The sequence below is a fragment of the Lytechinus pictus genome, chromosome 5 (assembly GCF_037042905.1).
Source record: "Lytechinus pictus isolate F3 Inbred chromosome 5, Lp3.0, whole genome shotgun sequence".
NCBI classification, from domain to species: Eukaryota; Metazoa; Echinodermata; class Echinoidea; order Temnopleuroida; family Toxopneustidae; genus Lytechinus; species Lytechinus pictus.
Window position 1 is genome coordinate 38,334,111 of NC_087249.1, and position 13,869 is coordinate 38,347,979.

General features: G+C 35.7%; 1 protein-coding gene across 4 annotated transcripts; it reads left to right on the forward strand.

Annotated features, from left to right (window-relative positions):
- Window positions 1-637: 637 nt before the first annotated feature.
- LOC129260232 (cytochrome c oxidase assembly factor 5-like) lies at window positions 638-12,660 on the forward strand. Of its 4 annotated transcripts, none has more exons than XM_064100329.1 (4): window positions 638-761; window positions 4,151-4,307; window positions 5,368-5,466; window positions 9,848-12,660. In XM_064100329.1, exons 2-4 carry the CDS (start codon window positions 4,203-4,205, stop codon window positions 9,887-9,889), a joined length of 246 nt encoding a protein of 81 aa, XP_063956399.1. In that variant the 5' UTR covers window positions 638-761; window positions 4,151-4,202; the 3' UTR covers window positions 9,890-12,660. The 4 variants fall into 4 exon arrangements, with proteins under 4 accessions (XP_063956399.1, XP_063956401.1, XP_063956400.1 ...); XM_064100331.1 differs by having other exon boundaries at window positions 756-958; XM_064100330.1 differs by having other exon boundaries at window positions 756-857.
- The last annotated feature ends 1,209 nt before the right edge of the window (window positions 12,661-13,869 follow it).

The window sequence follows — 13,869 nt, forward strand, 5'->3', positions numbered from 1 at the left end:
ATGGTCTAATACGGCAGCCGCATGTGTTATCCAACAAAAGTGAAAGGATTTGTTTTCTCTCAAAATTAAAAAGTAACTCGTGAAATGATTCTTCGTCGAAAAAAAAAAAGTGAAAAGTGAAATATATTTTTTTTCAAAAGTGAAACATATTTTTTTGGAAAAGTGAAATATATTTTTTTGAAAAGTGAAATATATTTTTTTTGAAAAGTGAAATATATTTTTTTGAAAAGTGAAATATATTTTTTGGAAAAGTGAAATATATTTTTTTGCAAAGTGAAATATATTTTTTTTGAAAAGTGAAATATATTTTTTTTGAAAAGTGAAATATATTTGTTTGAAAAGTGAAATATATTTTTTTGAAAAGTGAAATATATTTTTTTTTTAAAGTGAAACATATTTTTTTGAAAAGTGAAATATATTTTTTTGGAAAAGTGAAATATATTTTTTTGCAAAGTGAAATATATTTTTTTGAAAAGTGAAATAGGCCTATATATTTTTTGAAAAGTGAAACATATTTTTTTGAAAAGTGAAATATAAATTTCTTTGAGTGAAATAATTTAGTAGAAGAGAAACATATTTTTTTCAGGTGAAATATATATTTAATTGTTTCCCTATGGGCATGCCATATATAACGATTATAATATTATACTCGTGAAACAGGCCCCGCGAACGGACATTCTAAGCCATTCAACACAGTATAGTAGCGGGGCCTATATCACGAGTATATATAGTGAGCTGAAGTTAGCAACCTAGATATTGAGGTATGATCTATTACAAGTTTTTCTCGAGCGGGGCGCGGCCTATATCACGATTTTGCCATATATGTTTGATACGATAATCGATCAAGTTTAACTAACGTACTGGAAACGTCTTATCTTATTCAACAATGTTCAAACTAAAGTTAAACTTCATTCAGACATTTTGAGTATTGACTATTGTCCCACATATTCATAAATATGTTAGTTGAATGATAGAAGTTATTCACCTCAAGCCAGACTTGTAATTATGCTAAACTCGCACGTGTGTGTTTAACTTAGTTAGGCCTATACTGTTATAGGCGGGGATTTGAGCATATTTTTTATGAGGCCTTAGCTTAGCCTTAGTTGAGTTAGTTCGAGATCTACTAGACTAGTAGTAGTACTAGTACTAGTAGTATAGGCCTAGGCCTACCCAGTTTTTGTGTGTCCGGACAGGTTGTGTGTCCGGACGATCAATTTATTTTTAGAAAGTCATTTGGAAAAATTTACAAGCTAAGTTTCATAAATTTTTACTAGTACAAAGTGTTAGGAAATATTATAGAGAACAAAACGGAAGATGATTACAACTATTGAATTCATATTTTTAGTGTAATCCAAAGACAAAAAAGAATGCTTCAAAAATATAAAGTGTCCGGACACCCGACCCCCCATCCTAGTACTAGTAGAGTAGAGAAAGAGTGGATGAGTGACTACTACGAGTACGAGTACTACGAGGTTAGTATATAGGGCCTATATATATATACTAACCTCGTACACCGAACCGTGTTTGACCCTTGATTTCGAAGTAGTCGGCAAACATCGCTTCATTGCTGAAGTAATATTTGCCGAAACTCCTTCTCGCTACTCACCGGGGCCGCGGGGCTCTTTCCGGTAAGTAGCAATACCGTAAGGGCACTAGTATTCAACCCGTTTGGAGAGTTTCCTTAAATATATAGAAATATAGAATTTACCTGAATTTCAGACCCGTCTTATTTCCAAGAGCAAATGCTGGTTATTCTTTTTCCGTTATTTTTTTCTTCAACCACTTGACTGTGTGCGCGGGCGATCGAATTATACGGCGACGGATTTTGGTACTAGTATTCAACCCGTCGGCACTAGTATTATAGTATTCAACCTAGCGATGAAAGATGGCCCTATCTCTCAATCTGCCCTTGTCCCATCCGACTATGGACTAGACCATTTGAGATGAGACCAAACAGGGAATTAATCGAAGCCAGAGATTTACATAGATCTAGGCCTAGATCTAATTTAGCAATCTAAACCCTTCTGAGATTTGCTATCAATCCTCACTAGGTTGAATACTAGTACCATTCAGTGCAAAAGGCCATCGCCGCATAATTCGATCCTCCGCGCATACAGTCGACAGATTGACAAAGAAATTATCGACAACAGATTACCCTGGAAATAAAGGTGTGAAATTAAGATAAATTCCCTATTTCTAAATATTTAGGGGAATATGTCAAAATCTTTGAATTGTGCCGGGTTGAATTCTAGTACCCATACGGTACATTAAAAAATTAAAAATGTAATTTGAATATAATAATCGGTCAAAAAGAGCAAATTTCGCTTACCTCGGCCTGGAAAGTTTAACTTCGCTTGTCTCTTCTACGGAAATACAAGGCATGCAAGGAGGCCCGTTGGTGGCGCTAATAAATTTCACAACCTTGATTCAGCTCCTTGGTAATTTTATAACTGTGTCTAAATTCTTTGAATGCGCAATTCTTATGATTAATTTACTAATTATGGGCACCAATAAATGAAATACCTTCAAACATGTCAAAAACATAATTCAAGATTATTATTGGCGATGATAACACTTTTCTGCAATTCATTTAAAACGATGACTAATAAAGAAAAATTGAAAAAAATATACGTGCCTGGAACGAAACCAGCAGTACAGGCTTTAACGAAAATCAATTATACGGTATACCAAAGTCTTTACAATGAAAAGATTGGACACTTCACGGACTTTGCGTAATGACCTGCGTCAGTTTGCGTGTAAAATAGTGTAGGTGCCTAGTCTTTCCCTTGTCGTGTCTTTGATATGAATATAAATCGCGCGCCCTCTTTAGACAAAAATTGATATCGGCGCTGACCAAATTTTATCTCCGTGAAATCTTCACTAAAGATCAAGAAAATATACATATTTTTTAGAAGAAACTTCAAGGAGAAGTCACGGAAGGATCTAAATGATTGGTTAAGTGTCATAGCAGAATGTGACTGAAATCCCTAATTATGTGTGATGTTTTATGTGGGCGAAAGCCCAGTAGTATATGGATGTGTCGTGTGTGTCGCGTTATTATGAATGATATTCCTTCGCACGCGAGATGATATGAGCCCATGGGTGAGTAGAGAGTAACCCAGGGAGCCCAGGGGCTTACCGTGTATTTGACCATACTCACGGGACTAGGGTGATTTATGGTCTAAATATTTCTCCAAATGAATTGTGAAAACAGAAAGTATACAATTACCACGATTATATGGATGAAGGTCTAACGAGTGGCAGTTTCCTGACATCTGGGCACAGACTGCAACCTCAATCAAAAAACGAAAAGTTCTCTCCTACCCCAGTCTCTATCGGCCATTTTGTTACGATTTGTAGATTCCCCACAGGCAGGATGGTTGCAGTGAACAAGTGGACTAACCCAGAGAGCTCCAGGCCCAGCTCAGTTTTTATTTGGCCCGGCCCAGGCCAGTGCAGTGCCACTACCAGGCCACTATTTTTGCCTTTCGCAGGAGTTTTTAAACATTTGATTTTTTTTACTAAAGTCCTGCTACACAGACCAAAGTGAGTTCAAAGTCTCCCAAGACTAATAGTGTGTTACTAACGTATGCTTACTCTCCACGAAGACAGGGATTCTATTGCATTCATCTAGATCTACACATACCGCCAAAAAACCTCAAACTTTCGCCCCTGAGATTTCTACTTCTAAAAGATCTAGCCCTAAATCCTGTAAATGGGATACAACTTCATTTCCGACATTTCTACGCTATCGATTTTATTTTTAAACAAGAATTCATCAAAAAAATGAGAAAAATATTATGAAAAGACAGGAGAGACTCGCCCGATGTTTACGCTGCAATCTTGTTTCCTATTGTTCTTCCCCAACGTTATGGACGCGCGCATGATCAACTATAATTAAAAGAAAATAAAAGTTTCAGATTGTCACTTTTCAAATCTTAATTGTTAGATTTTGATGTAATGGTTAATAAATTGAATTCACTGAGTCAAGGTCATTTCAAAAGTCATTTGATTTGATTGTAGACTTGTTATAGCTATTGTGCATTCCTTCTAAATTGGACCCTTGTGCCAAGGATATTTATAGAATGAAGTTGTGTCATAATAAACTAATCAAAATCTAGTGTTTCTAAATTCCACTCTTCTTTTACAGCCAAGTATTTGCCAAGGTAGATGTTACAAGGCGTTTGGATTTATTCAGAGCAATGCCTAAGTATTTTGAAGAACCTGATGGGGAGGTGCGGAAACCATGTGCTGGACTGAGAGAGGACCTCAAGGCGTGTCTCCTGGAAAGTGATTGTGTAAGGAAAGTAAGTAAATCCTTGGTGTTGGAAGAGTCGTGGTGTACATGTAGTGGTTCTGACTCTCTGGAAATCAGAGGATCGTGTGAGCAGGAATGACTGATTGAATGCGATGACCAGGGTAATATTAAATATGTAGAACTTATGTCTACTCTGCATTAAAAAAAAAAATTAATTATATTCTGTTATATCCTGTTAGAAAAATGTAAAAGCTGATTGTCTGTATGTGCATGTAATAGGACCTGTGCTGCTGTCAGCCATTTTCTAGTGGTTGAAATTGTGTATGTAGTATGATATGAACAATTTTAAATTTCTTTCTTTTATCCTTTCATTCATTCATGCATTTTTATCCCCTCCCCCAGTGACATCTAAGAATTACTAGATCCCCGGATCTACCTCCCCAACAATATGTAGCAACCTCAATAGCCAATTGCAAGAAATCTGTCAAAAACCTATCTATTCTAACTTTTGTAGTTTTCATTGTTGTATTTGATGTGTAGTGTAGTTTAATTCAATAGTATTATAACTTGTAATGATATGTCATGTAATGTATATTTAATGTTAACATAATAATGTAGAATAATCGTAACTCCATATTTAGGTCTTCTAATTAATATAAAGCGCTTAGAGATCTTGATATTAAACGCTCTATAAATGCAATATTATTATCCCCTAGACTGAACAACAGGTTGGTTGGCTGGGCTTAATATTTCATACATGTACACTTGAGTATCAATCAGAATATTTTGCTAGTCTATGGTCTATTTTGCCGGTGGAATGCCAAGCCATTAAATGAAAATTTATATGATTTGACATTGCACCAATCCACTCAGATGCAGTGTCACGTAACATTGATTCAGTTTCTTGTCCTTCATAGTATTAACGGCGTATTGAAATCTCAAAATTTTAAGCTGTAATTTAGGTTGCATTAAATGTTACCCAAGAGTTTTCCAAGTTGACAAATTGCCTCATTTTGAATTTGAAGTTGCAGCTCCGTTTGTTGTCCTCCCTTATCATTTTGAAAAGTTTTTATTCAGTTTTTCTTTTTCTTCTTTTCTTTCCTACACAGGACAAACTGACCCCGAAGGAATGCCTGAAGGAGGGAGCAAGAGTTGATAGTGAATGTAGAGCTTTACAGTTTGCCTTTTTTGAATGCAAAAGATCACTGGTATGCATATGATCCTTATATTTTGATATTGTATTTTATTTCTTTTTATGCTTGCTCTGCCCTTTCAAAAAGTATCAAATTTTAAGAGCTATTTTTGAAACTGTATGTTCGGTTTTTATGCTCTTCTCTCTAAATACTAATCAAATGTTAATCATTTTTAGGTTCTTCTCTTTTTCAAGCTAATAAAATTTAATTTTTTCTCCTCTTTCTTAATTTACTTTTTATTGGTTTTCTCTTGTTAATAATTAAAGTATACATCCAAAGAAAATTCACGAAAGTGATGATTATAGACAAATTATATATGAATGGAAAGGTATTGTCTTTTTATACACAAATATGTCACTAAAAAGTCTTATTGATGTCATGGAAATGCAAGAAATGAAATTATTAGAGACCCTTCTCAGCCCCCCAGCCGCCCCCAGACAGAAAATAACGCAATCAAATACAGTCGAGAATAATGACGTCACATGATGATCGACTCACTCAGCCGCTCTCTAGCTCTGTGCAAGCCAGCAGTACACTGATAGCTGATTCACCTTCCTGGTCTCTATTTTTCTTCGAATTTACCGTTTTCTTCATGTATTGTGATATCCGAATTCTGTTTTCGACAACTTCAGACTATAAGGGAACCAGAACTGTGTTATTTTGCCCGGTTTTTATTGAATTGTGAACTGGAAAGATCGATTTTGTCCACTCGACAGTCTTCGTTGTGTTGCTCTACTAACTATTGAAAAACTCCAAGCTGCACGGTCCCATTCACTTGCTCCCGATGCATGTTGCAGGTTACGCTGTTTGATCCAGTCAAAAGTCAAGGTAAGCATGTTTGGAAACTGTACTTGTTCTGACGATGCATTCAGGTCAGATGACAGATACAGATCTGATATAAGTTTAGAATCATGCATTTTGGCGTATACTGTTAAAATTAAAAAGTCTTTATTTTAGAAATAATGTTTTTGCACAATTCCAGCAGATTTTTTCTTCAGATTTCTAAAACTGGTCAGGACTCAGGCAGGCGATTAAATTATTTAGGAGCACTGGTATGGACCATGGCTGAAAATCTGCTGTTTCAGAGGAATGTTTAAGTTTTTATTCACCCAAGGGTTCATTACATGCCGCCACGCACAGAAAAATCAAGCCATAGAAGTCGTGTGTTGTGGACCCAAGAAGTGAGATCCCAGCACGCGCGACCCACTACTAGAAATCCACTGCCAAACGCGGTTTGTGGTGCGAGGTTAGTATACTAATACTAACCTCGCAATACGTAAGAGTGGTTTTTATTATACACAGAATTATATCACCATGATGCCGATGTCATGAAGCCAGACAAATTCTCAGCAGTGATTACCCTGATTCCTGGCCAAAATCACTCACACGTATTGCGAGGTTAGTATTAGTATACTAACCACGAACCGCGTTTGGCAGTGGATTTCTAACTAGTGGGTCGCGCGTGCTGGGATCTCACTTCTTGGGTCCACAACACACGACTTCTATGGCTTGAATTTTCTGTGCGCGGCGGCATGTAATGAACCCTTGGGTGGGCCAAAATTAGAGTCTGGTGTTTCTTTCTGATTAGAGTGTTGCTGCATATATGCATGCGTAATGCCTTCAACAATGAAGATAAATGCAATCTTTGTAATGACACAGAGACTCAGAGAGCACCGTACCTCAAGTGATGTTCGTGTAGTCTCCACTTCACTACTGCTACAGCCTACACTACGCTACACACCTACCCGGGTAGGTGTGGCGTACATGTACGGTAGTGTAGCGGTAGTGAAGTGGAGTGGGGCCTACACAAACATCACTTGAGGTAGAGCACCAGTGTTCTGAGTGGAACTTTTCAGGTGTCTTAACCTACTATCATTTGTTGTTGACCGGGAATTACATGCCACCGCACGTCATCAATCATCACGATAATTAAATTTTTACTTTGATTTGATTATTTAAACTATTTCTTTTTTTCTCTCTTCTACACACAGATCTGCACACTTGCTGACTCTGGTGACTTCTGGTCTCTGCTTGCTACCTCAATCTGGGAGATTCCATCATGTCCTTTTACTATGATTTGGATATAGCCATTTTTTTCTTTACTCTTTCCAGGACCTACGGTTTGCAAGTTGTGGACTGATAATGATACAAAAGAAAAATTTTCTTTATCAATCTTGGAAACAATTTTGAGCACAGTTTTGGAGAGAACTAAGAAATTTGACTTGGACAGGAATACAGCTTGTCAAAAATAATAACACACAATTTAAAACGAAAGAACAATTTTAATGTTACTAGGGCATTTTGCGAGAAATGTTATACTCAATCACATGTCCCAAATCAAGGGTAAGTCCTTTGATTAAACATGTAGTTGAATTGCGATTGCAACTCGACCTTATTACGCTTGAATTTGAATTTAAGACTTACGCTTGATTTGCAATTGAACATAAGTTTCTTGCAGTGCCCCATAATTATGTTTTGTTATCAGATATTTAACGTGCTGATTTTTCTCGAAAGGTATAATATATTTGTCCTTTTAAACGGTATTTGAATATGGGTACGCCTTTTATTTGTTTTCCACAATATTTATTGCATGTATGAACAGAAGTGAAATATTTATTGTGAAGCACTGTGAATGTTGTGTGCTGTTGTGTGATGGTTCATCATTTTTGTTATAAGACTGAAAGCCTGGTGGATGTGAGGAAGAGGCCTGGATGAAAGAAAAGTGAACATGTGTCCAATTACTGATTTGCATATTCTAAGACAATTTTGTTTCTGGATAAATTTTGCTATGCATTCCCTACATTAAGAGTAAAGGAGAAGTCCACGCAATCAAAAATTCATTTGAATTTAAAGAAAAATAACAAGATATTGCAGGAAATTTCATAAAAACTTTTATTCAAATTTATATAATTACTATTTTAACAGTTCCGTAAATATAACCTATTGTGATCAGATGAAGAGTTTCCTATCGTCAAATCTGCAAAGAATAAAAAACAAAATGCCACAAAAAATAGAAACGAATGTGATGTGAGTGACAACTCTAATTTGCATATCATTGTTTTGTGTATATGACTGTTTTGAGTAAAAACAACAAGGGAAAGTACTCTATTCAAATAATTTTTAGTTGATGTGGACTTGACTTTTAACTCTACCCCTCCCATCCCAAATAAGAGTAGAAATAATCTAATCAAGAACTTGAAAATCAAAAGCAGCAATTAAGAAGCAAGATTTGATAAATACAGGTCTGAATAGAATTTCACAAGAAAATAAAAAGAGAAAAAAAGATGGGTAGGGACGGGGAAGGAATTAAAAAAAAATGCCCAGAAAAAAAAACTGAGTTTCGAACCAGGGTCCTCGCACATGACAAAACAATGGCCAACGCATTTGGCCACAGACCATTGCCCTATCGGAAAGGCATTTTTAAGATATATGTAATAAAGTCCGCTCGCCGCTGTTGCCTAATAATGCTTCGGCAATTCAACTGCAATTTCAGTCATTTCGCGATGGATATTGCCGTGTTTTTTTTGTGGTTCCTGACTTTGCTACTTAATGAAATTTCATAATTTTTGTTCAGTCATAAAGAAGAATGTCTATGCTTTATATTGATTATAATATTAATGTGACGCAAGTGTGATTTCTACGTGAAAATATGCTTTGTTTATTCACATATATTTCTTGAAAAAAAAAAATTTCTAAGCTAAATATCGGTTACCAAAATACGTTAAATGTGCACTTTTTTTTCACTGTTCAGTAAATTCAAACTTTTATCTATATAACAAGACCAATATTAAGAGCAATAAACAATTCTAAGAGCAAAAAACGCTGATTGGAAAGATCGTCTCCAATGGGCTGCTGTCAGCTCAGCTGCTCACTGCTCATTGTGTGACGTCACTCAGCTGGAGCTCGCAAGAGGACCGGTGGAAGGCAGAAATATGGCATGAAAATAAATCATTTTTGAGAGCTGATTTCTGCAAACTCTGATCACTATTTTGAAAAGTGAAGCTATATATCTGATTAGTAATACTTCCCCTTTACAATGATGACCACATAAAGTCATTATAAAATACTTTTGATTCTTCGGATGTATACTTTAAAATAACATTTATATTTTGCCTTGTTTTTATTTTACTGTTGGACACTACCCCAGACCTCTTACTAGTATTTTAAATTCTTCTTCCCATTTTTTCCTAATCAAAATATATTTTTTACTATTTGGAAAAATTCAACTCTTTTTCCCATTTTCTCTTAATCAATTTTTTTTCTTACTATTTGAAAAAATTATTTGAAATGGTCACCCCCTGCCTCTGGTGGTGCCCCCTTCCCCTGTTTACACTTTGTGAAGGTTTGATTTATGGTTTGTTTTTTTGTGTGTTCACTTTCTTTGATGGTCTCATAGCTGGACACAAGGACAAGATTTCGAGGAAGGAAAGGATGCTGAATCAATCGCTCTTGAAGCACTGATGACAAGCTTGGATGTCTCGTGGGGAAAGAGAACATTGCATCAGTGAAACTTTCACATGTCATGTGGCAGTGAGGACTGTTGTCAGACCGTATGTAACAAGCTCGGCAGGAATTCATCTGCAAGTCGTGATCAGTTGCAGATCGATGTTGATGAATCAATATTCAGTCTTCTTCAAACTTCATTGGTTTCCAGGGTGTGTGTCTACTAATGGATGTCTAATGAAAATGCATTATACTTGTATTACTCACACCATGGATAGCTAAAGAACTCTCAAATGATGGTGACGATGGGGAAAATTATGATATGGCAAAAATTATGATGTTGATGGTTATTATGGAAACACTTTATCTAAGGGAGAGTTATCAAAGATTTCTAAAAATGGAATTCTAGGGGAAAAGTTTTCTTGTGAATTTATTTATTCTCTAACCATCTAGAAGTGCTTCATAAAGCTGTTTTACAGAAAGAAAAGAAATGATTAATGCAGGGGGATGTGTCACAAAGATTTAACTATGATTTAGATTCGTACTTAAAAAATGTCTAGTTGCATGCGGTTTAAAAGGCATGACCGCATTGGTCAGATCATGTGAAAAGGATGCGCATTACTTTGTATTAATCAATAAAATTGCTTGTTGTATATCACATACGTGTTGGCATTTAATTGCGACTGCTATAATAAATAATGAATTGGTACTTATATAGCGCATAATCAATTAAAATTGTTCTATGCGCTTTACATTAACAACATTGCTCTCCAATATTACAATTACACTACAACAAAAAATAAGTATGTTTTCAAATGTCTTTTTTTAACGATTCAACAGCGGAAGTACATGATGGAAGGAGAATTGGTAAAGTTTTCTATAATTTGGGACCACAAAAATCAAAGCTAGCTCCCCCCCCCCCCCCTTTTACTTTAAAAACTCTAGGAATGTTTAAAATTGTGAAACACCTCCCAGAACTTCTTGAATGAGAGGAATGTGCAAAAGATCAGTCCTGATGCCTTGACAGATTGTGACTGTGTGTTAAATTTTGTCCAAAAGATAATTGCAATAAAAAGTTTTGTAAACAATAAACCATGTCATGATTTCAGCATCAGCTGATGTGATCGTAGGTGGGGTTTATGCTTGTACGTGATGCATGAATTTAGGCATGACTGATGGCCATTTCTTGTGTTATACCAGGATCCTGTTACATAAAGACTTTTTATTATAACAATTTGGACAAATTTCTATAAAAAAATCACAATCAGCCAATCAACTTGAATGATTTTAGTAGCTTTAAACAATTATTGCATGTTTGTTATCACACCAAGCTTCATGAAAAAGACCCCAAATTCTCAATTGTTGGCATGTCTATACATAAGCCATACATAATTTCCCCCTGATCTGAATAATTTTAGAATTTTTATTTATCTCTCATTTTCTTACAAATCAAATTACCGGTATGTTATTTCATTCTGAAATTGATCCTGAATTACAGTTATGCCAGTTTAAAAGAGTTAAGTCATAATAGACAAGGAGCATGGGAAATGCCAGGATAAAAATGTGATAAGTAATTGGTCATTATTAAATATAAATGAGTGTGATGACTAAGTAAAATCTTTAGACCACAGGCATTTGTTTGACCTAGAAATAATGACCTTGAAGAGGCAATTACATGTTTGCATAATCTTGTCCGATATATTTTACTTTCTATATCAGCTAGAGACACAGATCGATAGTATGGTTGGCATAAAAAATTTGTCTGCATACCAGTTGACACATATTTTTAGGTCCGATTTTAACTGTATTAGAGAACCCTGAATTAGGCATGTTTTGTATGAATACACTTTTTGTTTTGCCTGCATAGCAGACACAAGAAGTAGCCCAGGACCCCGTCTTACAAAGAGTTGCGATCAATCCGATCAACCACAACTATGGCAAGCCAGCAAAGCCAACATCTAAAATGCATGTTTGTTCAAAATGTCTCGATGATTCATTGTTGTCTTGACAATTCAGTGTGCTTCCTCTTACATGGGACATGGGTGAAAATTTCCTGTAGAAAAAACTATGACATTGATGGATTTCTATATAATTGAGGTTGTACAACTCCTTAGCTTGTTGTACGCGAGCAAATGAGAGGCTGAATGTCAAACGTTTGTACCGTTGCACACGTTACCGTCCATAATGTACCGTTGCACGGGTCAGGAAAATGTGACGTCACTATAAAAATATGATTCAACGCATTGCATGGAATCATTAATATATTACGCGTAAGGCCAGGCTTACTGGCTGAAATGCACATTGCTGCTGCAAATCAGATGCACGCTTGAAAGCATTTTGCTTTTGCTTTCAGAATTTTCTTATTTTCATAGATTTACGTAGGAAAAGTCATTTATTGTTCGTATTTTCTCTAACTTCCGAGGCGTTGTACAACACAAATAGCGAATATTCTTATTCGGGCAATGGTGCGACAATTCGCATTCGGTGAAAGAAAGCGACACTCTATCCAACTCGGCTAACGCCTCATTGAATAGAGCATCTTTCTTTCACCTTATGCCTATTTGTATATTTATTGGATCAACCACAACTCTTTGTAAAGTGGGACCCAGGTGACAGAAAAGTGGCACTTGTGTTTTGCTTCTGCTATGCAGGCGAGACCAAATCTGAAATGGGAAGTCATCAAGGCCTGAAATCATGGAGATTGCCAGAGTTTGAATGATGGAGAAATATGGGAAATATATTATTCTATTAAATTTCATAAATGAATCTGATATTTCTTCCTGTCTTATTAAAGGTCTAATAGAAAGGGAAAGGATAAGCCCTGTGTTGGCTGTAGTTAGTGACTATGACTCCATTCATATGTATTCACATTCACAAATCCACAAGAAAACTCTGATCAAAAGATTGCAATTTTAAGGGTAATGTCCCTGATTTTCCATAATCAAAACATTCACTTTCACTGAATTTCAGAGTTCAATGAATTAAAGGATTTTCCCTACCCCCTTCAATTTTTTTTTTTTTTTGGGGGGGGGGGGTAAAAATAATGTGTGTATGCAATTCCCAAATACATAAAGTTGGACAAAAATATTTGTTGTCCTTCCTGGCCTGCCATACATTAATTCAATCTTTATTAAAATCATTGGGTAAAACAACTTTTGATCAAAATAGCCTGCCATACTTTCCTTCACGCCTCATCAAAATCATTGGTCAAAACAATTTCAGACGAATGGTTGCTGTTGTTAAATGGTGCTTGGACAAATAACGTATCCTGTCCACCTCAGCAGCAATTGGTTCAAAGTACCCAAGCTTGTCAAAGCACAATAAATATACACAAAACCAACAACAATTTTTCACCTGAATGACCTGCAATCAGTCAGACTGCAGGTCCCAAGAAAGTGGCTTCTTTCATGCATCCAAGTGATATTCATGACTTGAGATGTTTTGCATATTTAATGAGCTTGATGCGGACCAAAACACCTCTTTTCATTCGGTCATTGCTGCTCTAATTATGCATCGAATTTCATGAATTTGGTACCATTGTAAAGAAGAAGAATCATTCTTTCAGGTCATATGTTTGGATTTATTCAAAGATTTTGTAATATAGGTTAAAATTTTGATCTAAAATATGCTACAAAATAAATATTTTCACCTGACAAAAGCTGCTATTTTCACACTTTATTTTTGTTTGAGCCCAAATGATTTTTATATCATGATAAAGCTGAATATGTATGCTTTGAAAAGATATAGGTTTCAAAATAAGAATTGGTTTAATCGGGTCAAGATCACACTTTTCATTTGCCAAGTACATAAAGCAGCTTGAAAACAAGTATACTGCACTCTGATTGGTCAAAAAGACCACACAATGGCAAATTCCAACGGTTCCAGAGCTTGGGTTCGTGGGAAGGTCACACTTCCCATGTGGTAATCTCCTCAAATACCCCGCGCCTGTTGTTCTGTGAACCTTATCCAGCCAAT

Excerpts from the sequence above, each read along its gene's own strand:
- LOC129260232 (XM_064100329.1), top strand. The coding sequence starts at position 4,203 with ATGCCTAAGTATTTTGAAGAACCTGATGGGGAGGTGCGGAAACCATGT. Across the intron at positions 4,308-5,367 it reads AAAGTGATTGTGTAAGGAAA|GACAAACTGACCCCGAAGGA; the intron begins GTAAGTAAATCC and ends TTTCCTACACAG. Across the intron at positions 5,467-9,847 it reads TTGAATGCAAAAGATCACTG|CTGGACACAAGGACAAGATT; the intron begins GTATGCATATGA and ends ATGGTCTCATAG.